General features: G+C 41.2%; 3 protein-coding genes across 4 annotated transcripts; 2 read left to right on the plus strand and 1 right to left on the minus strand.

Annotated features, from left to right (window-relative positions):
• The first annotated feature begins 1,338 nt into the window (after positions 1-1,338).
• ocel1 (occludin/ELL domain containing 1) lies at positions 1,339-7,557 on the plus strand. Its single transcript, XM_034555797.1, has 6 exons — positions 1,339-1,586; positions 2,948-4,159; positions 5,949-6,151; positions 6,250-6,421; positions 6,595-6,645; positions 7,017-7,557. Exons 2-6 carry the CDS (start codon positions 3,023-3,025, stop codon positions 7,131-7,133), a joined length of 1,680 nt encoding a protein of 559 aa, XP_034411688.1. The 5' UTR covers positions 1,339-1,586; positions 2,948-3,022; the 3' UTR covers positions 7,134-7,557.
• A 679-nt stretch (positions 7,558-8,236) lies between these two features.
• Positions 8,237-17,726, plus strand: zgc:154006 (uncharacterized protein LOC563016 homolog). Its single transcript, XM_034556113.1, has 9 exons — positions 8,237-8,320; positions 9,026-9,596; positions 10,257-10,460; positions 10,539-10,700; positions 13,990-14,141; positions 15,383-15,643; positions 16,369-16,540; positions 16,785-16,826; positions 17,619-17,726. The coding sequence occupies exons 2-9, from the start codon at positions 9,054-9,056 to the stop codon at positions 17,718-17,720; spliced, it is 1,638 nt and encodes a 545-aa protein (XP_034412004.1). The 5' UTR covers positions 8,237-8,320; positions 9,026-9,053; the 3' UTR covers positions 17,721-17,726.
• Positions 17,727-18,240: 514 nt separating this feature from the next.
• nr2f6a (nuclear receptor subfamily 2, group F, member 6a) lies at positions 18,241-26,618 on the minus strand. 2 transcript variants are annotated; one of them, XM_034555835.1, is made up of 6 exons: positions 25,767-26,618; positions 24,718-25,474; positions 23,353-23,447; positions 21,770-22,101; positions 21,354-21,600; positions 18,241-20,549 (listed from the first exon to the last, which is right to left on the minus strand). In XM_034555835.1, the coding sequence occupies exons 2-6, from the start codon at positions 24,984-24,986 to the stop codon at positions 20,275-20,277; spliced, it is 1,218 nt and encodes a 405-aa protein (XP_034411726.1). In that variant the 5' UTR covers positions 24,987-25,474; positions 25,767-26,618; the 3' UTR covers positions 18,241-20,274. The 2 variants fall into 2 exon arrangements, with proteins under 2 accessions (XP_034411726.1, XP_034411725.1); XM_034555834.1 differs by having other exon boundaries at positions 21,770-22,104.
• Between the last annotated feature and the right edge of the window lie 245 nt (positions 26,619-26,863).

Genomic DNA, 26,863 nt, shown 5'->3' on the forward strand with positions numbered 1-26,863 from the left:
ATTCTGCATGTCATTTGTAGCTGAGCAGGCACCTGCTGGCAGTAGAGGACATGCACAGCAACAACAGATGAGCTAGCCCCGGGCCAAGGCCACTGGTGGGACTCTGCACTCACAGGAGAAAGTGGGTTGCATTATGTTTTTACTGTGTATGTGTTTGTGTGTGTGTGTGTGTGTGTGTGTGTGTGTGTGTGTGTGTGTGTGTGTGTGTGTGTGTGTGTGTGTGTGTGTGTGTGGAGAGAGCAGAGAGGAGAGAGGGGGGTCACTACATATGTCCTTGCCTTTAGCTCTCTCTCCATAAACATCTGTGCTGCCCTGGAACAATAGCTGGCACAGAGTGACGTCACATACAGCAGGATTCAGATACAGACATCTTAATAAACATTTGCAATCCTTGTTTTTTGTTTTTTTAATATCTTTATTTAAAAGGGACCATGTACAGTTAAAACATAAATTCACCATTTGATGCACTGTACCAGATTGTAGCTACAGCTAATTTGCATAGTCCCTTGACAGAATAACAAACAATAGCAATAGTAAACAAAAACAATAGCAAACATTACAGGATAAGACACAATACAACATTATAAAAGGTAAAGTTGCAGTAAGACAGTTAGAATGAAAAAAACTAACACTTGCACTTTGCTACATGGAATGATATCCCCATATCAGGGTGTATTTGATGAATTTAGCCACTATTTTGTTCTATTTTTTATATGTGACTAAAGAAACAAGGCCAAAAGATATAGAGCATAGATTTTCACCGGGTTAGCCAGATTCGGAAACATTAAATGCAGCAGAGGAAAGGTAAGTGGGAAAGAGAGACAGTAACTGGGATATAGAGAGAGAGCAAACTCTGTGAGGGGAGAGAGGTGGCGATCAACCGTCTACGTGAGAAACACAGGAAGTTGCTGCCCTCTAGTGCCAAACACTCCAGTTCCCTCTGTGACAGCAACACATTATGGAAAGTTGACGATCTTAGATATAAGATGTGGCTAATATCACAGGGCTGATATCAAAACCGTGGTATCTTGTAGAAAATCCACTGTTTCTGAATGTTTTAAGTGATATCTATAATACTTAAAGTACCACTAGCTAGACTTTTATATGTTCACAGAATAAATAGTAATAAGTGAATTGTCCATTTTTTTTTTAAAAAGTGACGACAATATGAACTTAGCAGCAATAATGTCCATCCAGGTTCTTTTAAAGCACATGTTGTGGGTTACATGCATCATTTTGGGTTAGCTCACCACCTCTCCTCGTTTTTGTGAACAGTTCCAGCCTCTCTCTCTTTCTCCCTCCCACAGATTAATTTAGTGCCAGTCAGCACCAGCTCAGGGGCGGTTCAGGTTTAATGTTTGAGCTTTTTACTTCCCCCTCAGTTCTCAACACACACATTTGGCCAATCACCCTGCGTGTGTGGAACTGAGCATCTAAAACTGGGAGTGAGTCACCTGAGAGACTGAGGAGGGTGAGCGCAGTGGGCCACACCGGCCATTTTACAGTAGGTATCAGTTCCTGTTTCCTTACAAACACCTGCTCAAAGTCCATCTGCATGACCAGAGGAACAAACTGGGGTCAAACCGGTAAGAGAAGTGTGTTTTTGAGATTTTTGTCATTGTCTTAAAGACAAACATGCTCTGTGTTATTATGTCACGTTGTAACAATTTCAAACTTCTGTGTATCAAAAGCTCTTACAGCGGCTTGCTGTGAGTCACAGGTCAGCTTAAACTCTGTTATCAGTCGAGTCCTAGCTGTGCTGTAGTCATGCTGTGGTTTCTCTCTGAGTAGTTCTGCTGTAAACAATGCTGGGGTGTTTTAGAATTTGTATTTTTACCTTCCGAAAACTTCCTTCATTTATGTTCAATATGAAAATCTATTAGCAGGCCCTTAATGATAGAACAGACCAAATGGAAAGGGGCCTTTGTTTGTATTTCATATGGATTGTACTAGTCAATCAAGTTTAAAGATGCTATGTTGAATATTTTAATTTTAACAATGAATCTAATACTAGCTGGTTGGCAAGGATTCCACATGGTATTAACATGTGGTCTGTATCAGAATACATTATCTGGATAGTGACATCTGGTACATGGGTCTTTGCATTAGTCTGTATGCATTAACACCTGGTATATCCAGATGTCAGATACAGATTAATGCCATAGGGTTAGCAGTGATGAACCCATATATAATTATCACCTGTCTCTGCAGCTCTCCTCAACTCTATGTAAGGGATATTTCAACCCAAAACCTTACGGTTTTATTTCGCTCTGACTGCTCTCGGCAGCTGTGTTTTCACAAAGAAGGCTCCTGTTTCCAGTGAAAAAGTACTAATAAATAAATAAAATGGACACTACCTGCACTAATCAGCAGATAGATACAATGATCAACTAGCTGGTGAACATAGTGGAGCATTCTGCAGCTAAAGAGATATTTCCCTCAGAAGTGGTTTGAAACCAAAACAGAGCTAAAAGTGGAGTGAATATTGGACTTATATCGTCAAGGTGGACACAAACAAGACTCTAATTAAATGCTTATGTTGCTTCATTATCTGCTAGATTTGTAAATAGGGAAATGTTTGCTCACACTTTAGCCTTATTAACTTAAACAGTTATTGTCCTCTAAGATTAGATTTTTAAAAAGACTTAAAAAGACTTTTTGCAGTATTACATGTTGTCTTTATCTGAGAAAAGGAAGAAAAATACGGATTTTACAATCACGTCTAGTTTTTGTATACAACTGAGCGGTCAATGGAAGGGGATCAAAGGTTTTATGTTCATTAATCTGACTCTTTGACATTCACAGTCATTTAAGTTAAATCAAATGAGGGACTAAAGTATTGTTAAAATCATACTGAGGCTAATTATACATTTACAGCATATAATTATGGCATACATCCGTACATGCTTATTATACATAACTAATAATGTATCTATCTCCTTCCCAGTTTCTTCCTATCCATGCCTCATAAGGACTACATGGTTATTTATTTCTTAATGAATCACCAAAACGAGCCCGCAGCATGAAAAGCTGGAGCAGCAAATTCAAGAGACAAGACCCTGGCAGTGTGGCTGAGTCCTCCTCTAGCAAGATGAACTCCATTAGTGGCCCACCGGAGCCTGTGTGGGTTACTCACACACCCACACCAGATAATATCACAGATGATGGGGATAATAGCTCCACAGGCCGAACCTCCAGCACTCCACCGTATGCTGAGAAGGAGGACAATAAAGGCAGTATGAAGGAAAGACTGAAAACCTTCATCCCTCAGTCATGGGGAGGCATCATCCATAAATGGACAAAGGAAAGTGACAGTTTAAATGACTCTGAAGCCAGCATCAGTAAGATCCAGATCCTTCCCAATGGGAGCAGGGTGAGTCCTCCTGTAAGTCCCCTGCGGGAGCGCAGGAACTGTAATGAATCACTTGGCAACTCCAGCCAGAACTCTCATAGGCCTTTGTTAAGGGAGAGCCCCTCTGATGATATCTTGTATGAGGGCCTACGAGAGGAATCTCTCCTGACCAGTATCCATCCTGCAGAGTACTACGCTGAGAAGCTGGAGGTCTATAACCAGAAGTACTCTTATTTAAAATCCTGGCCAGGGTTGCTCAGACTTCTTGCGGGACTTCAGCTCCTTTTTGGAGGCATGGTGTTTGCCTGCATCATCGCGTACATCCAGAAAGACAGCGAGTGGTCCAACAGCTACGGACTCTATAACGGTGCATATAACAATGGGCTAGGCATGTCTGGATACAGCTATAGGGGCCCCATGACGGCCTTTGTACTGGCTATAGCTGGAGTCTCCTGGATTATAACCCTCATTCTTTTAGTGCTGGGAATGACAATGTATTATCGCACTATCCTCCTTGACGCACCGTGGTGGCCTCTGACGGAGGCCTTCATCAACGTGGCGCTGTTTCTGTTCTACATGGCAGCCGGGATTGTCTACCTGAACGACTTGAACCGTGGGGGGCTGTGCTACACAACAATAGGCGTCAACCCTATCATGGCCAATCTGTGCCGGGTTGATGGGGGACAGATGGCGGGAACGGCTTTCATCTTCATCAACATGGCAATGTATCTGGGAAGCTTCCTGGTGTGTCTGAAGATGTGGAGGCATGAGGCTGCACAAAGGGAGAAAGAGTACTTTGAGAACAAGGTACAGGTAGTTAATCCGATGTTGAGTTTAGACAAAGGAAAATCTCATCGCTTCTAAATTGGTGGGAGAAAAAATATTGTTATGAAAAGAATGAAGCGACTTTTTCAAGAGTTGCATTTCTCTGGATTTGGAAAGTGATCATGAATTCAGGGAAGTGTTCACAGGTTTTTATCTCAGCTTGTGCAAATGTTTAGCCCCGGCATGGTTTATCTCCTTCCTGTGTTAACTCTGTCTGTGCTACTCTGTCACATACGCTTACCGTTTGATGTTATTTTAAGTATATATGACATATCAAACATCCTATTTATTGTTGACAACAGTCAGGGATAGTATTTTTGATTGCAAAACAGACCCAAAACAACAGTGGAAAATCAAATCCAATAAAATGTTCAGTCAGTCAGGATAATGTGCAGGGAGCCTGCCATTTGTCAGTATTGATATGTCAGCGTTTTTCTGCTGGCAGTCAATCAGGATTTGTCCCAAAGCTGTAGAAACTGTGTTTTTCCTGACTATATTGACCATGCCGTCCTCTCTGTATGAGTTGGCCAGAAATAGATGAGTTCAATGTGAAGTACATGTTCCGGTTTCACAACCATATGTGTGATGCTTTTTCACTGTAAAAACATTTGCTAATACCACCAAGCAATCATAGAATTAAGAAATGTCAATGGTAGAATTGTTCCTCATACTTTACTAGCCATACCAAGTTGCTAATGACTGTGTCTTTACAATCTACGGAGAGAAGTTTAATAATGGACAGCACAATATATTCATGCATCTACACTACTCTGAGTAGATAACAATATAAAATGTTACAGCAATATCAACACAACTATGTGAAGGCCATTTACCCAGTGGCAGGTCAACAAGACGAGTGTAGCCACGCTACCGGCTCTGCGAGGCGTAACGGCAGGGATTTGAGCTCAATGCTCATGTCAGTATGCTAACATGCTCATATTGACAATGCTAACATGCCATGTTGAGCATTGTAATTTAGTATGTTTACCATCTTAGTTTCAAATGCAGTTTGAATGAAACAAATCTGTTAAGCCACTGTAGAGACAAAACAAAAGGAAACACATTTGAGGGAGTAGGTTTGAGGAGTATATGAGAAGGCTATAAGCTGTATGTGGGTGATTTCAACATTTGACCTAAAAAAAATTGCTGAGAACATACAACCCTGTGAAAGGTCTCATTAATAAAGACAATAGTAAGCCGGGAACATTGGAACCTAACATAGATACGCGCCTGCCGCGAGCATGGCTAAAAGAAAATGCAGTAGCTAACACATGTGGACAGCAGTGGCCATTGGTATCTGATCCAATTCAATTAGCCCAACATGCCCAGAAATCCATTACACATCCAATCCAATATTTTAAAGCGTTAGACTCTCCAGAAGTCTATGTATTGGTGTGCCTACTTTTTCAGTTACAAAAAATTCCTTCAAGAGCCACCAAACATATTATTGTTTGCAAATAGAGTCTGTGTTATCCAGCATCACAGCCACAACCTATGGGTGACAAACAGCATTATCAGTTAATATGTCTGATTTCTAAAAAGAAAGAGTGAGAGGCCAGGAGTGAACGTAATGATTTCATCTACAAGCTTGTCAATGCTAAACAATGGGGCAGTGTTTCCTCCTGCTGTAGTTTTTTATATATATTTCTCTGACATGTAATTTAAGCTAAATGTTTCTTGTATTGATAACACGGGCCTGCACACCTGTGTGCCTGTGTATAGTCATTAAATAATTAAATTCACATTTCTTTCATGATCCCTTTTGCCCCAGGAGCAGTTTCACCAGTCCATCCCACTAACCACTCAAAAAACAAAGCGCATATCATTCAAGGATGAAAAGGATAAGTCTCTGAGTAAAGATGATCTCAATCAAAATGCCTTCATCTCTGAGGTGCATAAGAACCCAGTCAGTGTGAACAGAGCCACAGTGTCTGAATACACCCCAAAAGTACACATCATCGCAGACTACATCATGTGAGTGAACATTTAAACTATGCAGGGTTAATATGCATATGATAAGTCATATATACTGTATGCCACGTATTAATGTTCCCTAAAATCCTTCCCTACAGAAAGTATCCAGGGATCAGCTGTGTGGAAGAAAAGGAAAAATACAAAGCAGTTTTTAATGACCAGTATCAGGAATACAAGGACCTCCACAGAGACATCGGCATCACCCTCGATAAGTTCAGACAGCTGGATGCCATGATGGCACGACTCCTCAGAGATGGAAAAAGCCAAGAGGTGAGATGAATGTAAAACAACCTTTACTTAATCATGTCCATAAACCGTATAAACCATTTCTGTGATGGACTTCCAGGATTCAATTCTTGCACAGACATGTCTATTTCTACACAATGCAATTGTGATACTGTTGGATGCAAATATTTTTTGTAAAAATTATATTTATCATTTAGGATCAGCAGAGGATTCAAAGCGTTTTGAAGAAGTATCAGCGGAAAAAAAGTGTAAGTTTGTTAATAAGTGAGGGCACTAGTCCCATCATGTTTCCATCATGCTAACTCTCAAACAATTGAAAAATAATCTGGCAAATCCGACATTTAACCCAGAGATGTGTTAGAATTGCTACAGTTGTGTAAACACCCAGGTAACATTTGTTTTTCTTCAATAAAGCTGCCCACTGATGCAAATAATATGGCTTCCACCATGAAACTGAAAATTCTCATTTAACGCAGCAAGGTTACAGAATGAATCATGCAAGATGACAGTTAACAGAGGAAGAGGAAAAGAGATAGAGAAGAAAAAAAGACAAATTTTATGGTGGCTGCCATAAATCAATAGATTATTTGTGTGTGCGTGTGTGTGTGTGTTTTCACAGGACCCCGGCTTCCTCGAGAAAAAGGAACGATGTGACTATTTAAAAGCTAAATTAAGCCACATCAAAAACAAGATACGCATTTTTGACCAGGAAGCCATGGAAGATGGTCGGACATGAAGAACAGAGAGAAATACATGAAGCACACGATGAGCGGACCAAAGCAAATAACCTTTCTGTCATTGAATATTTTCGTGTCACTTTTTTATGTGTTGTTTCATCAGTATATTGATCATATTGAATATATATTAATTTTGAATGAAAAACATAATGGACAATCTTTGTACAAGCATCATTGTGACATGGAACCTGGTTTATAACACCTGAGCTACAACATTATAATGGCTAAATGTTGCATATCTTTTTGTTTCATTACACATCCCCTCACACATCATCTCACGTTTTCTTGTCATATTCCTCATTTGTGTCACCACGGGGGAACAACATGTTGATTCAGTTTACGTTGTAAATCAAATTTCTTGCAGTGATTGCAATTGTTATAAAACAAAATATGTTTGCGTGATAAAGATTCTTTTTTACTACATATTGCTGTTTTGTATTTGTGAGCTACTTTGCTTTGCTCCAACTTCCTAACTGTGAGGTAATCCATGATGTGTATTGTCCTTCAGCTTGTAATATATTTACATTTGGCTTCAGAAAAAAAACACTTTCATTTCACTTCAGGTAGATACAATTAGTGTACTATTAAGTAGAGTTCTCTCGCACTCCTCTAAGCATAGGTTTTATTTATTTTTTCCAGTTTTCAGTCATCATTTCCAGTTTTATTTAGGAACACTCATCGTTGTCTCTTGTTTCACTTCCTGCTCGTGTGTGTTTGCCTGCGGAGCCCTTTCTGTTTACCCCGCCCCTCGTCGGCCCTGCTCTGTCTGTCACCTGTCCCAAGCGTTACCATAAGTGCTGTGCCATAATAAAAATAATGGATAGGATATTGTTTAGAATAAACCTAGTAAATGTTATGCTTTGAAATATTCATGAACTTTAAACGTATCCAGTGTATTACATGAAGAGAGAATACTCAACCTGATGCCGTGTTTAATCTTTAATATGAAGGCAGTCATAGCTGTAACGGATCTACGAGAGCGCGCGTGGAGCCGTCGGGTCAGCAGGTTGAACTGCGCCGCTGCTGAGGCTCACAGCCGCTGCTCAGGCTTCTTTTAATGGGAAGTATCCATCGGGAGAAATGACTCCGTTTACGATCGTGGGTGAAGTACAAAGAGGAGCCCGTGCTGTTCGACAGCAGATCAACTGAGCTCGGGAAGTTGAGGAACGTTTTCAAACAGAGCGAGGTACGTTGTGTATTATGACAGCCCACAACTGATCATTTCATTGTTTACGCTCGAAGTTATATATTTATTTGTTTACGTTTGATCTGGCCTGTTGGATGTTTCAAGAAGACTTTAAACATTAACGTTTAACGTGTTGCTCAGATCCTACACTTGGAGTGGAAAGTGGACTAAATATAGTAGAAATTAATTTTGTTTTGTTTTGATGTGCTTTTATTCCATCAAGATACACAAATTGAGTTACTTTTGTTTACTTACTGTTTGAGTAAAATAAACAAGAACTACTGATCTTCTCCACTTTACTGGGCTTCTCTTGTAGCTTCCCCTTTCCCTCAGTTAGCTGACACTCAGCAGGTGCACTCAGGTAACATACATGTCTGTAGGTCTGCCCGACTCTTATCTGCTTACTTTCTGAATTATTGAAGGCTGCTGGGTTGAGTTCCTCAGGAGTGATGAAGTGTGGGTCAGTGATACCAGCTAGAGGGTTCAGGGATGTGAATGAAGGGCAAAGAGGTGTTTAAAAACCTGACCACATCAAACAGGCGTGTGGAGTATTTTATTTTCTGCATTTACATTTTCATTTCTAAGAGTCAATTTACTCATGAAGGCATCACTCCAGAGCATTGCGACAACATATAATGATATACCTTTTAATGCTGTATATATTTTCTATGAATTAATGAATTAATTCCCCCCTCCCTCTTCCAGGTGAATTTACAGCAAAATCCTCAAAACCATGTATGAGCCTCGGTACTACGATAGCCCCCCTGTTTACAGCCCGCCTTACAGCACCAACTCCCAAAGCTTCTATCCCCTCAGGAGCGTCCACTCACCCCAGAGCCACTATGTCCCCTACAATGCCCCCCCTCACTCCAAGTACAATGAAGAGAAGCCTCAACACTTCTACCGCTGGTTTTCTCCTCCTGGTTTCGTCAAAACCTTCCAAGGAGCTACAGTACTCATGTGTTTTCTCATCTTCGCCTGCGTGGCTTCGACCCTGGTGTGGGACATGAATGGGTTTGGATACGGGGGCTACGGTGTCGGGGCTACAGGGGCGGTGGCAGGGATGGAGTCGGGATATTATGGAGGTAGCTACGGCTATGGTGGCTCTTACATGACGCCACAATCTGCCAAGTCGGCGATGATTTCCATGGCAGCAATTAACTTCCTAGTTTCTCTGGGCTTCCTGGTGGGGAGTTTCTCACGGTCTCGGATCATGAGGGGATGCCGGTTCTACCTCACTGTGTTCATTTGTGATATCATCTTAGCTGTCCTTCAGGTGAGTCTCACCAAGTATTACAGCAGCTTATTACAAATCCAGCATATACAAAGAAGAATGTGTTGTGTTTCTGGCCATTTGATGACTGTGGGTCCAATAAAAACTTTCCTTTGAGCTCTACTTTTGGTCTCCACCAACTTCTGAGATCAATATCTGGCTCTTGAGCTTCTGTGTTCAACAGCTAGTTGTTACCTGTGTCTATATGCTGTTTAATGCTGAGCAGGTAGTAAACAGTAGGATTATAAGAAAATAGAAAAAAAATGTAGAGAATGAATGAAAACAACAAAGTTTCAGGACAGATAATCAAAACAATGAGCTGAAAGGTGCTAAAAAGCTCACTTGAGGTGAGGGTAACTAAAATTACATATTACGGTTATAGTTCTGTGTGGGTTCATCAAGCGACCCCTTTCATATAACAATAATTTACATCCAATGTTAATATATGTACACATATTGATTCATATTTTTTACTTTAAGCTTGTTATGTCACTATCTACCTACACATCCTGTTTCAAAAGGGAAATACATGGCATTAAAGGTTCTCTAGACAGAATCCAGAGCATATATATTGCCTCCACACAGCGAGCATCTTCTACATATAGTCTGTATTTATTTATGTTGCACCATGTAGAACAAATGTGCCTTTCTTTTGACTCCAAGGGCATCATCGACATCATCTTTGTGATCGGGGTGAACCCGATGTCCCAGAGCTCTCAGAGTATGCTGTACAATCCCATGCTGATGATGTGCCAGAACATCCAGGGCAGCCCCAGCCTCAGCGGCAGCGTGGGGGCCGGTTTTCCAGGGGGGTTCCCCATGTACAATCAATACCTGCACCACTACTGCTACATGGACCCCGAGGAGGTTAGTGGGATTATTCTATTTCATTCTATACTCTTCTATTTATTCTATACTGATCTATAATGTTCCCTCTTTCCTCAGGTGGTTGGGTTGGTGTTGGGTCTGATGGTGGTGTTGGCCCTGTCCCTGTCTGCTTACTACGCCTATAAGACCCGCAGCAAGATTTGGCATCATGGCAAAGCTAACATCTACTGGGACGAGCCACTGGTCAGGTCGTCAGAGTGCCAGGATGTACAGGATTGGGTGATTAATTCTCTTATGTTTTATGATTTCTTTCTTTATGATATTTTAACAGAGGATGAATGTGGTTTGTTTTGCGTCAATGATTGAGTTAAGATAATATACTAATTACAGTAAGTCCACTACAGAGTTGTGGTCTATGTTTATTTCTATATATTCCAGCCAGATAATAAAACAAAAGCCAATATACACAAAACGTCAAGCCTCTCAGTTCTTGCTAGTGACCTTTTGGTTTCACAAACTCACCTTACCCTGCTGCTGCCTGTTTATCTTTGGCACACCCAGGTATCACTCTGACTGATCATTAACCAGACGAGTGATAATAGCTGCCCAGACACCATTTACAAATGAGCAATAAGCAACTTTATATGGTTTCCAGGAAACCGGTCAGGAGACTCTTTCATCGTAACTTGGCTCATGGTTAAGATCCAGGTGTCCTTTTTATTTGAGCAGAAATGGTCGAACGTGCTTTTCCTGCACACAGGCATGATCACACGTTAAAGGATCAATTTAACCATTTGAAACCAGTCAAAGAAGGTTGTAAATGATTCACTGTAGAACCATTTCTTCTTCAATTAAATAAGCAGTATTTGATGAAATCAGTCTAGTAAATGCTGTGGAACATTGAAATGAACAAGAGCTCAAATTGGCTGTAGTTGGCAAACCTTTCCTGTTATGCATTTCATCTGCGAACCTATTCTTTTCTTGAACACAGAAACATTCAGAAATTTATTAATAAACTGTCAATAGAAATGTAGACTTACTGACACCAATCTTTACATAACTGACCAAAACATTAGAAAAGTACAGTAGCCAGATAAAAGTGTTGTTCTTAACTTTCAGCCTAACAGATTCTTATAGCGTACACAAATTGTCTGCTGATTTGGAGTTTCATCCAACCAGAGGGCCCACAAGACCTGCAGCAATTTGGCTGTTCACTTTGTTTTGCCTGCGGTCATGATGTGGGTTAAATAAGCTTTTGTTTATGCGCTGTATACAGTTTGTACACCACAGCTGATGTCTTTGACACATTGGAAATTAGGTGGCGCAACAGTAAACGCTAAAAATGGACAGATTGAGGCAGAGCATCAAAGTGTATGAATATCCTGTGGCAATGGGCCGGTGCGGCAAAATACAGAAAACGTATCCACAGATCATAAAGTGGACAGCACTGGCCATTGTTCAAATGTTTCAAATGACCCATGATTTTTAAAGACTTTTCGCTTTAGAAAAATCACAGCTTTTGTAGTTTATTCCAACTACATATCTTTGTTTTCAGAAGACAGTAATAGCTTTATGTTATGGATGGATGAAGCTGTCGTAGAGCTCTGTGAAAGCTGTACGGTTGGCACTTCACAGCAGTAGCCTTGTGTGGCATTTAGCAGTGAATAATCTACAAGAGTCGTAGTGTACTATGAATGTATGATGTTTACCATGACTCGTTATGGAAAGGGAAGAAACATATTCAATCAGTTTATACGGCAAGGCCTTGGCCTACATACTGCCTATCAGTGCAAAGGGTGTAGTGAGTTACTCCATTGAGATGCAGGAGGCCCTTTTCTGGGGCACTCTTGCATTGCAGTGAAGATGCTCGCCTTGCAGGAAGGCATATATAATGTATGTGGCATGTATAATGTATAACAAGGGTTGAGTTTCCTCAGTGTTGCTGTGTGAATCCCTCCAGACTGTGGTGGCGCTAAATGATTCAGTATGCGAAGGGTCTGCCGCAGATTAGATTCCTGGCAAAGAAGTCATTTCCTTGTGTTTTCTGCGTCATTCGTATTTAACAGAATTAGGGAAAGAGTGGTGATTGAGAGCAAAGGATAACGAGATTCATAGCAAACACAGTAGAATATTTGAAAATGGTATGTTGATTGAATTAAACAGGACAGTCCAATTAATATTTATCAACATGAGAAATCCACCCTTAAGTCGAAGAGGCTAACAGAAATAGGACTATAAACATGAAGGGATGTGTCAAGTGTGCAGCTCTTCATGCAGATTAAATATCTTAGAATGGTGAATGTACTCTAAAGAAATATATTTTAAAAAGCAAATAGACGATCAATAGAAAGAAATGTCAAAAGTTGATAATTGATTAAGTAAAATTGTAGATTCTATAAAGTGAGAATTTGTTCAGTTTAAATCAGAAAAAAACTCATCAACAATTAGTTGATTCATTTATTTTATTCACTATATTCATCATCTACAGTTTTGATAATCAAAGAGTGGTTTTGATTTTCTAGTGCCAGCTCTGGGAAAGTGTGATGCCACTTTAAGCCACTAATCCAGATGTAATGAATTCTCCCCCTCTCCGTCTTCAGTCGCAGTACTTTGGATTTTAGTAGAAAGTGTCAAAAACACTGACTGGACTCCACTGCGCGGGAATTAAAATCTCTGTAATTGCACAAAGCAGCGGCTGTCACCTTTCTGCTGCAGTGTATCAGATTCCCTGCTGCTTTCTGGGAGTGTGTTTCCACAGAGAGGATCATCTACGGGCTCCACATTCATGAGATCTATTTCACAGGCTGCTTTTTCCAGACATTTGCATCAGCTCACTGGGGCCGATCCAGAAATAGGTCAAAGACTAGAATCATTAATGATGCATTACACAGTGTATCAGTAGATTACATGAGACATAATGCAGTTTTTGTGTTTGGTATTCTTTTTAAAAGGAGTTTTTCTTAATGCTTTTTCCCCACTTGTGCTCTGCTGCATGTTTACCTGATAGTTCAGAAAGATGGAACAGCAGAAATGTTTGTTCCACTGATTTCACTCCTGTCTCAACCTTTCTCAGTGTGCTCATGGTGACACACACACACACACACACACACACACACCTCCACTGCTCACATGCATTTCATGTCAGACACTGTTCAGAAAATTGGTTTTGTGTGTTTCCATCCAATTAACTGGTTGATGGTTTGATAGTTATTGAAAGAAAGGATTTGAGATGAGATACTGATCAGCAGGTGTGTGTGTGTGTGTGTGTGTGTGTGCAGTGTAGAGAGCTCTCCAATTCGGTACTTCACTACTCATGTGACAGATTTAGTGCAGAAAAGGTTCTTTCTTTCCAGCATACAAATGCATTTGATTTCTCTTGAGGACTTTCTCACATGTATCACAATGCTAAATTTGGCATTATGTTTCAGAATACTACACATTGGGTATTTTCTAAATTTGTCTGATGTATTTCTGCATGATTGGAGTCAAATGATCTGTACTGCGTTGGAACAAAGTCCGATAGTAAATTAATCGATTCTGATTTCGGTCTCCTGATATTGCCTGACAGGTGAACCTTGTTGGAGAGGTGCGCAGCACCCAGCAGGCACCAACTGTTGTATCGGAGAGAGCAGCACCTGACCTGAGGGCGGGGAACAGCGTGGTCTCCTACGGCAACGGAACAGTCAGCATCCACAGTGAGGGAAATTGTAAAAGCAAAAGGTGAGTGATGGTTGCAGAGCCCTCAGGATACCACAGTATGATTGTGTTCAGAGAAACCTTTCTGTCCTGAACCTTAACACTTACTAATGTCTTACTTCCTCATGATGCCTCATGTGTGGCTGCTCTCCAGACAGTTATGAGATAATAATAAAAAAACAAATACATTCTTCTTCAGTTGAAATCATATAAAAGTTTCAACAAATATGTGATGATGAATAGTTTTTCGGGCTTTCGACCAAATCATTAGTCAAACCTCAAATGATTTAATTTATACTTTTATTTAATGGGGTCGCACAAAAACGCCACTTTAAATATTGTGTTAACAAGAAATATGCTCAGAGGTTTCTTGGAAATATGAAAAAAGTATGAAAAAGTAAAGTATAAATCGCCTTATCGACTAAAGAAATCATATTAGACGGAGACCAAAACAGCTGATTAGTCGACTAACTGACGAGGAAAGCCCTAATTTTTTTAGATTGGAAGTAATGGAACGAGAAGTGGACCAAAACCAAATTAGGGGGTGTTGAATCAGCTAATTTGCTGTTATGGTTTAATCACATTGTTTCCACAATGGGAGAGGGAGTTGAAATTTCAAGGAAATGTTCTGCGTATTACGTTCCATCTTTTGTTAATGTTGATGATGTCGGGTCAATTGTTCAAATTCACAGTACAGAGATTAGTTCTTCCTTCTTTTGTTTTTGCTGTGTGTGAGATTGATAAATGAGTCTGAGGCTAAAATCTGTTATTCATGAAAAATGCCATTTAGAATAATACACCACACCTATTTTGGAATAGAAAACAAACTATACACTGTTTTTTAGCTTTAATAAATGTCAAGTAAGCACTTTGGTGGTTTCATGTCCACAAACTAAATGTATGATGAGAACAGGTTTTTTTAGAGCTTCTTCTGCCTGTAATATGCTTCAGTTCAATCAACTTCATAAGTAATCGGCTGCATGTGGCCTGCAGTTTAATAATTTGCGAGGATAGTTTTTTCAGGCTCTTACAACTTAAATCTCCAAATATATAAATGTTATACACTCAAGCCCTATTTGCTTTGCATGACAACACAAAGACAATGCCAAAATCAACAATGTTTTTTTTCCTGAATTTGACCGTAATTCCTTTGTATTCATGACCATAAACTCAGTAAAAAAAACGACATAAATGAATGCAGCTGCAGACATTGAAGCACACATACACAATTGATCATGTAATACCTTTGTCTTGCTTCTTCATAGTTTCCCTGCCGACAACAGTAATCATCGGGCCGCGGAGCCTTTGTGCCAGAACAGCACGGTCCCGGTTTGCTGCAGCAGCTCCTCGGAGGATGCTGACAGCATCAGGAAACCTCCTCCTTACCATGTGGAGAAGGAACAGAGAAAGGGCCGAGGGCCCCGGCCTGCTGCTCAGGAGAGGATGGAGTCCCCATATGAAACTGATTACACCACCGGAGACACTGCCAATGAGCTGGACGGGGACCACACAGATTACCTCTACAGGTGGGCCACGACTCTGCTGCCAGTCAGTGCTGCAATCTTGGTGTGTTTTCATCTAAGTATTTAGGCAAAGCATGTATATTCATACTTTAATACTACACAGGGGCAAATTGGTTTTCCATTATTTCTTAAAGCAAAAAAACAGGAAGTACAACATGAAACATAAATTAAAAGAGAAGTCCTTTTTAAATTAAGAAAAGAAATGACGGAAAAGGTATTATAGACCCCAAACCAAAAATGTAGGTTGCTATGAGTTGCTGTAATTCAGCTGAAATATTATTATTATTATTATTATTATTATTATTATTATTATATTATTTCATTGAGTGTTACTAAAGAGCTGTACATTGTCTACTTGCTTATTCAGATACTCTTTCTCCCATGAAAATAGTAGAATGTTAATTATATATATATGTATTTTTGGCTTGAGGTAGGAAAAGGCTATGTTGGCTATTTGAAGCAACAAAAGCAACCTTAGTTGAACACAAATGTAAGACTGTAATACCAATCTGAAAGAGTATTCATATTATTTTGTAAGAAAATACTGTAATACTACAAATACTATCAAGCATCACTACAGTCAAGGCAATTTGGCCAATGGTTAAAATTATTTTCATTAAATATTGCGAAGAAGACTGATAAGAAAAACCCTTCTTTTTTTGCCACACTGCCTCGAAAAAATAGATTAAATGTAATAATAATGTTGTCACGTTAATATCCCACCCCAGACTGTACCCAGAAATAACTTCAGACGAGCAGCGCCGGCAGTACAAGAAGGAGTTTGACTCCGATCTGGCCTGCTATAAGAGCCTCTGTGCCGAAATGGATGACATCAGCGACCAGATGCACAAACTGAGCCGAGAACTGGACATGTTGGATGAGGACTCCATGAAGTACCAGGTAGAGAAAAGAAGAAGGCAGGAGCGCAGAGTGGAAACATTCAGGGCCGACTGCAGGACAATATACATCCACAGCTATTTTAATTATAGCTTAACCACTTCGGTCATCCTCAGTATGAGTCTGTTGGACTGCCACAGAAACACAAACAGACAGATTTCCCTTTTGTGCTAGAATATCATAATTGTCTTACATTGTTTATGTTTTAAAGTCAATTCAGTGAGATAATTTGTATTTCCATTTTCAGGGTGTGGCAGACGAGTATAACCGACTGAAAGTACTGAAAAGGGTGAGTGGAATCACATCTGTGGGATCAAAATGTGCGATTACATTACTACTTACAATTGTTTGATATTTTGGGAAATATGTTTATTCTCTTTCTTGCTGAGTTAGATGGGAAGATCAACACCACATTCTTGTACAATTATTATGACGCTACACTACAGCCAGCAGCCTGTTAGCTTTGCTTAGCTTAGCATGAAGACTGGAAGCAGAGAGAAACAGATAGCCTCTGTCCTAAGGTCAAATGTATTTACGTCTCAGCTGTTAAAACCGTATCAAATTTTAAATTGCCACTAAAATGGGCAGTTTATTCTAAGACAAGACACAGGAAATAGCCCATTTGGCACATAACCACCCGTAAAACTACAACTAGCTGTTTATTCAGATAAGCTAACGTCTAAATGAACAGTTCACCCCAAAATAAAAAATATATTTTTACTTCTTAGCTGTATTGCAATTCATCAAGCCCTCTGAGGCAAATTTGTAATTTGTGATATTGGGCTATACAAAATAAACTGAATTGAATTGAAACTGAATCAATGTAGATTATTTTGGTACGAGTTGCCTAGTTTTGGAGATATTGGCTGTAGAAATGTTTCCCTTCTCCCCAATATAATGGGACTAGATGGCGCTCTGCTTGTGGTGCACAACGCGCTGAAAAGAAGATGTTTCTTTCCAGAAATCATGATCTGATTACTCAAGTCTCTTTTTGTGAGAAGTTGTGCTTCAGGAAAAATTGTATTTTCGATTTTGAGGTGATCCTTTAATATGTGCTTGTATCAATTTATTTTTCTTCTAGACGTCAGATTATCAAGCAAAGAAGAAGCAGTGCAAAGAGCTTCGGAAAAAACTTTTCCACATCAAACGTCTGGTGAAAATCTTTGACCAAGGTCTTTGTTAGTGTCTTTAAAATATGTCCAAACAGCTGAAGAACAGGGTTTGACCTGAAAAAAGGATTTATCATCTACTTTGCTATTTGAATTATGAAACAGTTCGGTCCCACCTGGCCCTCAAACCGACCGTAGTCACTGAATCTTAACTGTAATATTTACAACTTCTGTATTACTTTTGCAGCTGTCAGTAAATTCCTGTCTGATTAGAGCCACTGATACTTTGTGTGGTTGTAACGTGACATTAACATTTTAATTTGTTTGATTGAAATTAATGTTTTAATTGTTACAGAATGTTGTAGTATGGTATGTAATGATTGTCAGTTTTTATATAGAAATAATGTCATGAATGAGGATATGAATATACACTATTTAAATAAATGAGCAGTTAAGGATGATTAATTCACATTCATTAAAACACATATATTTTATGGTACATGTTGCAGTGTTTATTTGGCATTCTTCATACAGATGTAATTACAACACTTTCAAGTAGTTTGAAAAAAACAAAAAAAGAACAGACACATCGTCATCTTTTGATTCTTTTAATAACGTTGCCATACACATAAAATTTCAAAAACGTAAGAACTCAGTAACACAAAGATAAGAGAACATTAATAGCATATTTATCATTTTTTTTCTTTTCTCGATGACAAAGTTGTGTGAGTTGTTGCCTAAAAGAAGAATATCCAAACGTCCAAAAGGGCCGGCGGCAGATCATGAAGCGGAGTTACAGCCTTCCTTTGTGTTTGAAAACACTAAATGCTAAAATATGTTGTATTTGGAGTTGATTTCGTTCTTTCCGAATAATATTTTACTAGTGATTTTGTAAACTCACCTCTTGAAATACCCTCAAATTACTTTTTGAGGTAAATCCTGGTGAACCAGCAAATCAGGGCCCCATCTCCTTTTAACTTGTCACAGATAGTGTAATGTTGTCATTGAATATCCTCCAAGTGCAGTTTCTCCACCAGATTTTCATCCATTACAGTATCCTCTCACAACAGTAGAGACTCTCTCAGAGCATCTCTGTCATACCAGCTGACATGGCATGAAGATAAGCTTCTTTTTTGACATCTAAAACAGATGACAGAGGTATTTTTATGTAAATACATATAGAAAAAAACATTTAGGAGCCAACAGTGAAAGCAATACTTAAATGTTTAAATGAACCTTGCGTTACATAATGTAAAAGAATGAAACAGTCTCCACTTAGAAGAAATCCAAAAACAACATTTGAACATGCAAAAAGTTGGCCTCAATATATATATATACACACATACATTTCAATACACACACTTTTCAAGGGGTCATTACCCCCAGAGACAGCAATGGTCACCGTAAACTGGTATTTAATTAGTCGTGTTATAAACTCTCACGACCAACTGTAACTAATTCTTACATCTCAATTTGTTTGTTTAGTTAATGTCAGCCTGCCGTTTCCCCAATAATAATAATATATATTTTTAAAAACTTGATCCAAACAATGCGTGATAGCTGAATTTACATTATTCAGTCATTAAAAACTCATATTCCAAACACAGGAGTGAAAGTCACTTTGGGGATCTTTTTTAAAAAGATACTAAACAAATGTTTGTGATGCTCATTTAATATTTTATGTGTTCCAAATTCACAATGAATAACAAGGCAGTTGTCAAAAAGAAGGCGGTTTCTGGTGAACAACATTTACAGAGGTTTGTGTTTAGGAAATATCAGACTGAAGCATTCTGATGTCTACTGAGGTATTACTCTCATGTAACAACAGTGAGCCCTGTGAATGAATTGAAATGCATTGTTCACTTGATATTCAGGCAGTCACAAGAGTCCGTTTCTCTCTTTCTCTCTCTGTTAATCATTCTATTTAAAAAAAACATCTCAGAGGATGATATGATAGACTTTGGTGATTTTTTCCTTGGTTTTGTTTTCGTTCCATTTGATTGGCTCCTTGGTTTCTTCCTCAGTGCTGAGCCAAGAGAGCACTGAATTCAATGAAGCCTTCACGTTGTCTTCTATCCAGTTCACCAATGTTCACTTAGATCCATTCTAATCATGGTACCGTATTGTCATATTAGCAGTTTTGTGATTAAAAAGGTCACCGTATCACAAATGGTGAGCCGTGGAAAATGAGCCCACTGTGGGGAAAATGTTCTGCTGATTTTCAGCGGCGGGACCGTTTTGTCCTCTAGATGTTTTGTAGCAGGGTGCTGCTGCCCTCTACATGAAACTGCAGCATCTTTAGTCACTATGGCATGTGGGTGGTGACATGGCTGGCCGTGGTGGCCATATCGGAGCCCAGCATGAACAGCTGTTCTCTGGCCTGGAGACCTGGCACCAGAACGACTAGGCTGGCAACAAGACACATCCAGCCTGGCACTGGCTCCTCTCTTCCCTGGAGGCAGAGGGCTCACTTCATGAGGGGGAATAGAGCGGTTACAGTAGAGTACATATGACGGCCAGCTGGCACTGCAGTTTGTTAACCACACAGATGGATAGTGATGAGTCAGGAGGTCTCCTGTGGGTCCTTGTCGTCACTAATCCCAGACAGAGACCTTGTCCGTAAGGGGGCTACTGCCCTGGGACATACGGCCAGCTGATTGAGCTTCCGGAGAGCTGCATGTCACGGATCAGCGTCTCGATGGGTGTCTTTCCTACCAGGCGCATGAAAAAGAGCTGCGAGATGAGGCTGGCGGGAACGGCGCGCAGGGCGGGGAGGCGCAGCAGCAGGCGTCCGAATCGCTGAGGCTGACTCGGGTACTGCATCCTCTCGTACTCCGTCAGAGCCACCTGAGCCTTCTCCTGCAGAGACTCCACGTGGACTGGGTCTGTTAGACCACAGGCGTCTGAGAGGGAGGGAGTAAGAAGCAGTTACTCAATAGTGTGGGCGGGTTACATAAAGGTTTGTGATGAGCCGAGAGGAATGTTGAAATCCCAGCAGATAATGTGATAAAATGCCTCTGAGGGGAACACATTCACATGTAGTGCACTATAACAATAAAAAAATGTAAAACCTATAAACCCTGACCATCACAGTTTGTTTAAGCTAAATCTTAAAATGCACAGTGCTGCCTAATGATCAGTGACAGCAGTAAATTATACAGCACATAGTGCATTACTGCATTTTCATTAATTAACCAGGAGATGGTGCCATAGTAGCTGAATTCCCAGATTAAAGTTGCATATTTACCTGCAGTTTTCAGGGCACTTGTTTTAAGATCTACAGTTTTACTGGCCTGTAATGTGCTTTATGTTTTTTAAACTTTATTTCAGTCTGTTAAATTCCTTTTCATGGTTGTCTATAAGTGAGGCAGCCCAGCTATTTTGTACATTACGATCAGTTTTCTAGTCGTGCTTAGCCTGTGAATACAGAGGTTTAATATCTTCTGTGGCTTTGCGGGAGCTTTGTCAAGTCGGAAAACGTAACCCTGTTTTTCTCGGCTTAGACTTGGAGTCTGCACATTTCAAACGAAAAGCTTTATTTTAAGTTTGAAAGATTTGAGAGTTTTGCGGGCAAAGGGATCTGATGAAAGACGCTATTGAGTTGCATTATGTTCGTTTTTGGAGATGCTGGAGACTAAATTTCAATACATCTGAGCCGCATATGCGCTAATTTTGACCATTCAAAACAGAAGAGCAGCAACAATCACCTGGTGAGAAGAGCGCGATGGCCTTGAGACAGCTGTACTCTGCCGAGTCCACCTGCAGTCGGGTCAGCTTGTCCACCTGGTCCTGGAACACCCTCACCTGGTCCATGAAGGACACCACACGCTCAGCAGACATGGGCGAAGAGTGGAAGCCAGCCGCGGCCAACAAGGGAGCCATGTGGAGTGGCAGGGCCGACTGGGCCGCGTTGAGGATGAACAGCTCGCTCCAGCTTAGCCTCAGCAGAGCCACCTGCGGATTTGTTAGTATGTTAATTGACCTACACTGTCATCATCCATTTTTTCTGTTCACTATAGTCATTGTATATTTATGTTTTGAAGCGGAAAACCGATCCTGTTACCATCTGATAACAAGGGAATAACACCCAAACCAGGTTTGAAATCAAAACTGATCTACGAACCTGGTCTGACACGGGCAGCTCAGGGAAATAAGGGATGCTCCTGGCCCACTCCACGGTGCTGAAGAGTAGCCTGGCAGCCAGTTCACAGATGTTATCAATCCCCATTGCGTTATCTGGACCGGCCTGTTGGTTGTACTGGTGTCCAAACCGACTGCTGGGGTACGGTTCGGCACGCAGCAGCTGGGAAATGAGCTCCGACACCGGCTGACCGCCGCCACTTCCTCCATTGTTGTTGTTGTTATAGAAGTCGCCACCCCCAAGGCCGCTGGCGCCACCTATTGGCGTGATGGAGGGGCTGAGGCTCGGCTGAGGTGGGATGCGACCGCGTTGAACTGCTGTAGTTTGGTTGGGGTACAAAGGGGAGGAGAGGAGAGGACAGGAGGACACAGAAAGGAGATGAAAGCAAGGGGTTGTGAAGTAGATAAAGAGAGGAGAAAAGGGTGAAGGACATGGGGAGGTATAGGAGGGGATTTGGAGAAGAAAACAGAGAGAACAAAAACTTAAAACTGAGTTTAGCCAGCGATGTATGTCAGATTATCAGCAGACAGGCTTGACTCAATTCAGAAACTATTCTTCAAGATTAAAAGGAGGCACAATTAAGCCAAGACTGACTCCTCAAGAGCAGCATGAAAGTGAGAAGAAATATTATTGCAGGCTAGATGAAGGTTATCTATGGAAATAAAACAAAGACTCTGAGATAAGAATTCACTCTCCATTCAAATTTTAAATCTCTGAAATTGCAGAAACCTTACTATACCCCAACTTTATCTTACGCTTAAAAACATCACCTAAAAATCCCAATAGATGTGACAGACAGCGGAACTGGTCAAACCAAGGCAGACTACGGATTAAAGACAAGAATAAATGTATGTGGTAAGCATCTGTCCTTGAGCCATACACTGATTCCACTCCAGGCCCAGGAATGCTGCTCTGCATCTCACACTGACCTCTCGTGGAGGTGGTGATACAGAGGCAAAGAGCCATAATGTGTCTCATTAGGATACTTTACGATGTGCGAGTATATGAGACACATCAGATACCCTTGTATTTAAAATCACAAACCTTCATTTAAACTACATGATTGGTTTCTGTGCATCCATCACCATGACGCATCACTTCATGTGAAATCCCCATATTGGACTGGCAGGGGGTTTCTGCAGCTTCAGCCAGAGGCGTAATGCTCTGGGACACAGGTGTCTGAGCACTGCATCCCTCTCAGCCACTCTTACACCGGCACTAGATTAAGCCACTTAGTACACAGCATTGAGCTGACACGCATGGCTTACTCAGCCATGATAGGGCCAAGACAGCAGACATGTGTGCCCTTTTCTCTGCACTATGGAGCTTATGGAGCAGAAGAGGCACGATAATGACAAAGGCCAATTTAACTAGGATTTATTTATTTATTTTTTTAAATCTTCTTAGAGCAGCTGATTGAAGTAATGAAACTGCTCACTGAAGACATATAAATTACTTCTTTTTTTTAAAATATCAATTAAATTGCAGTATTTGCACCTACAATGACAGTGTGCCCCAAAGTGTCAAAATGGATGGCGGACTCATGAATCAGGGTGGACAGATACCTTCTTTGCGCATGCCAACACGGAAACACTTCTTCAGTCGACAGTACTGGCACTGGTTCCTGTGGTGCTGGTCAATCTGACACTCTCTGTTCGACCTGAAAACATAAACATTTGATTATGGGACTATAAGAGTTGGTGTTGTAGCAAACCTTTTGAGCTTTGGGTTACTGAAATTAATTATTGTGTATTAATGCAGTGTCAGACTGTGTGATCTGCTTTGACCTTAACGAGTGGTTTTCTGATTTTACCCTGGTTTTCTCAGCGATGATCAAAACTATCCAAACCTAATGCCTAATGTGTAACCAATCCTTCTTTACTCCTCAGTGATGCAAAGTCTTCACTTCCTATTGAAGTGCTCTTGAACATTAATATTGCATCAGATTTACTATGGCCACAGGCATCATTACCATGCTTGGAAAGCAGATGATAGGATCATTCACTGTTACTTCAGCAACGTGACTTTAGTCACATATCTCAACTGTGTACTTAAGTACAGCCATGAACAAATGTGTTTATTTATCAATAACTCAAACAGAAAAAAATGTTGCAACTGTTTTGATAATCAGTGTCAAGTCTTTTCTCAAGAACACAACATTGTCTGCATCTCGTTATTTTTAATGTGTTAGCTGCTGCTTTTCATAAACAATTTTAAATGGAACATGTGGGACGTTTTTGGTCAGACAAAACAAGCCATGCGAAGATATTACCTTGGGATTAGAGAAATGGTCACGTTTTTCGACTAGTTATTGACACTATGGACTTAAATGATATAAATTCATTATTATTATATATTATTAGGGTTCATAGATAGTCCAAAATATGGAACTTAAAACTGTATGTAAAAAGCAATCAACAGTATAACAAAAAAAACAGTCAAACAAGTATACTTCATAGCTCTCTTGACAATGGATTTCTTTGTTTAATTTTAACTTTTTGGATGTGGATATAGCTCTAGATTACAGAGACATCTTTATTCATGGTTCCCTGTGTGGCATGATTTACAAACACAACCTGCTACACATTTCACAATTAATAAATTCATTGTTTACCCCAAAGCTGACGGTAACATATTGTTTTATCTGACCAAGAGTCCAAAACAAACTATATTCAGTGTACCATCATATAAGACAGAAAAGGCTGAACATGATCTAATTTGAAAGGCTGGAACAATGATAATGCATGTTCTGTTTGTAGTATATATAAATAAATAAATAAATAAATAAAAGAACTTGTTGTAAGAACTCTGTGTCGCTATAATGTAGGTAATATTGTTGGCTAAAATTTCAGCCGTATTTACGTATTTGTTTAAAAGCATTATCAGACCACTAAACGGAAGAAACACAATTCCCACAATGCACCGCTCACCTGCAAGTGTAGCTGAGGTTGCGTCTGACGCTGCGCTTGAAGAAGCTCTTGCAGCCCTCACACGTGAAGACGCCGTAATGTTTCCCGCTGGACTTGTCCCCGCACACCACGCAGTCCACCACGCAGGACTTGTCGTCGTCTCCGGCCTCCATGTCGCTGCCTCCCGCCTGGGGAGAGCCGTCTTCCTCCTCCCCCCTCAGGTAGCTCTTGTCCCCCAGCCCGTTGGTGCCCCCATTAGGATCTCCCCAGCCCCCACTCACCATGGCCATCGCTTGGTTACCGAACCACGGCGGAAGAAAACGGGACAGGCAGCCAAGATGTCTGGCTGCTGTCAAGGTAACATAAATATAAAAAAGTCCAGTGTGCCTTCGCCCCTCACCTGGAGATGATCAGTAGTGTCTGCTCACCCGTGCTCTCATGTGTCAAGTCTTTTGAGCAGACAATATACAAATAAAATAAGTCCTCAAGCTAAATAAAGCCGGTGTCAATGATACATTAAATAGGCTACAGCATTTAGGAGGAGGGTGTTTGGAAAAGAAGAAGAAAGAGCGGTTCAGTCTCCTCCCACTCCACTATGACCTGGAAACAGTCTGCAGTGTGGCAACTTTTAGTGTTGCATGCCTGTGGATTGTAATTCCCTCTCCTCTCCCCCAGCCCCTTGTGTGTCGTGGTGTCCTTTCCTCTCGACGGAGCCCTGCTGAGGAGCAGCCTTCTCGACCACTAGCCGGTGAACGGTGTCGCGCGCCAGCCGGGGAACCTTTTACAGGAAACAATGAGTCAAACACATGCAGCACACATTCCCCTAAAAGAGAGTAGAAAACAATGGCGAGCATATGACATGAGGTGAAAAGCTCCCCTCACACACACACTCAGCCAGCTCTGTAGCAACAGTAATGGCTGAAAAAGGACCTCTGTGTAGCTCCCTCAGCACATGCCTGGAGAGGCTTTGGCCGCCCCTCTTAAAGCACCCCTCACACTCAATCTGTCCTCGCTCATATAAGGCGGCTGTCTGCCGATAAATTCACCTCTAAAAAAGACGCTTCGCTTACCTCCGGGTGAGTGTGCGGTGGCTCCGGCTTCCCCTCTGGAGAATAAAGCCTGTTCTGGCTCTAGACCTTCCTTCCATCCAGCGAGGCTGAGAGCGCGGACACGGCGCTCCTAGTCGGCCGTAATCCTGCCTGCGGCAGCATTGTGACCCGCAATGAAGACATCACGCACACACAAGTTGATGTCCACGCAACAACAACAACAACATCGCTTTCGGGTGGTGGTGTGGTGGGCTTCTTCTTCTTCTTCTTCTTCGGGGCGCCGCCGGCTGCAGTGGCAGCAGACGAGGCGACGTGGACCTCCTGCTCTCGCCTTTTTAAAATGCACAAGTAGATCCTCAACACAAGGAAGTGATCGCTCTCGCTTCCCTGCTCGTTCTGGCACGAGTACTCCGCGTCGCTTCCTTCCCAAAACAAAAACAAAAAATCAAGAAAGCAGGAGAGAGTCTGTCTGCTCAGCCCTCCATAGTTCCTGTGGTTGCTCTCCAGGCACTCGTGCGGGCTTCTCTCCCCCAGCCTTTTGTCAGTGCTTGCCCACCAAGAACTAATGACTTGCGGCCTAGCCCAGTGTGCTGCTTTTCGTCCGTGTGTGTGTGTGTAAAGCCTTTCCCTATGGCTCAGGCAAACAGGAGGTGGGGGTTGAAGGGACGGGTGCTTCGCTTCTCTTCCCCCCTTGTTCTCTCTCAGAGTCCACAAATCAAATTATGATTGAAGAAAATGGCCACAGCCGGAGACGGGCTGGATTTCTCAGCGTTTTGCTTTTTTTTTTTCTTCTCCTCGCCCCTTTTTCCCCTTGTCTGTTTTCATCCAACCTATTTGTGTGTTGAGAGAGAGATCAAGCAAAGGGAGGAAGGAGAGTGTGTGCAGAGGGGGAGGGGGCAGTCTATGTGTGTGTGTGTGTGTGTGTGTGTGTGTGTGTGTGTGTGTGTGTGTGTGTGTGTGTGTGTGCTTCCAGGGATTTGACAGTGCTATTCAAGCCCTGCGGTTTCCATGGTGCTGGCTGCCTTATATGGCCATTGGAGTCAAAGAGCAAAGAGAGTGGGCTGTGTGGGGCATTATGCACACACACACACACACACACACACACACACACACACACA

Source organism: Cyclopterus lumpus, chromosome 17 (assembly GCF_009769545.1).
Source record: "Cyclopterus lumpus isolate fCycLum1 chromosome 17, fCycLum1.pri, whole genome shotgun sequence".
In the NCBI taxonomy this organism is placed as follows: Eukaryota; Metazoa; Chordata; class Actinopteri; order Perciformes; family Cyclopteridae; genus Cyclopterus; species Cyclopterus lumpus.

Excerpts from the sequence above, each read along its gene's own strand:
- ocel1 (XM_034555797.1), top strand. The coding sequence starts at position 3,023 with ATGAAAAGCTGGAGCAGCAAATTCAAGAGACAAGACCCTGGCAGTGTG. Across the intron at positions 4,160-5,948 it reads AAGAGTACTTTGAGAACAAG|GAGCAGTTTCACCAGTCCAT; the intron begins GTACAGGTAGTT and ends CTTTTGCCCCAG. Across the intron at positions 6,646-7,016 it reads AGTATCAGCGGAAAAAAAGT|GACCCCGGCTTCCTCGAGAA; the intron begins GTAAGTTTGTTA and ends GTGTTTTCACAG.
- zgc:154006 (XM_034556113.1), top strand. The coding sequence starts at position 9,054 with ATGTATGAGCCTCGGTACTACGATAGCCCCCCTGTTTACAGCCCGCCT. Across the intron at positions 10,461-10,538 it reads GCTACATGGACCCCGAGGAG|GTGGTTGGGTTGGTGTTGGG; the intron begins GTTAGTGGGATT and ends CTCTTTCCTCAG. Across the intron at positions 15,644-16,368 it reads CACACAGATTACCTCTACAG|ACTGTACCCAGAAATAACTT; the intron begins GTGGGCCACGAC and ends ATCCCACCCCAG.
- nr2f6a (XM_034555834.1), bottom strand. The coding sequence starts at position 24,986 with ATGGCCATGGTGAGTGGGGGCTGGGGAGATCCTAATGGGGGCACCAAC. Across the intron at positions 22,105-23,352 it reads TGTTGGCATGCGCAAAGAAG|CAGTTCAACGCGGTCGCATC; the intron begins GTATCTGTCCAC and ends ACCAAACTACAG. Across the intron at positions 20,550-21,353 it reads CATCGCGCTCTTCTCACCAG|ACGCCTGTGGTCTAACAGAC; the intron begins GTGATTGTTGCT and ends CCTCCCTCTCAG.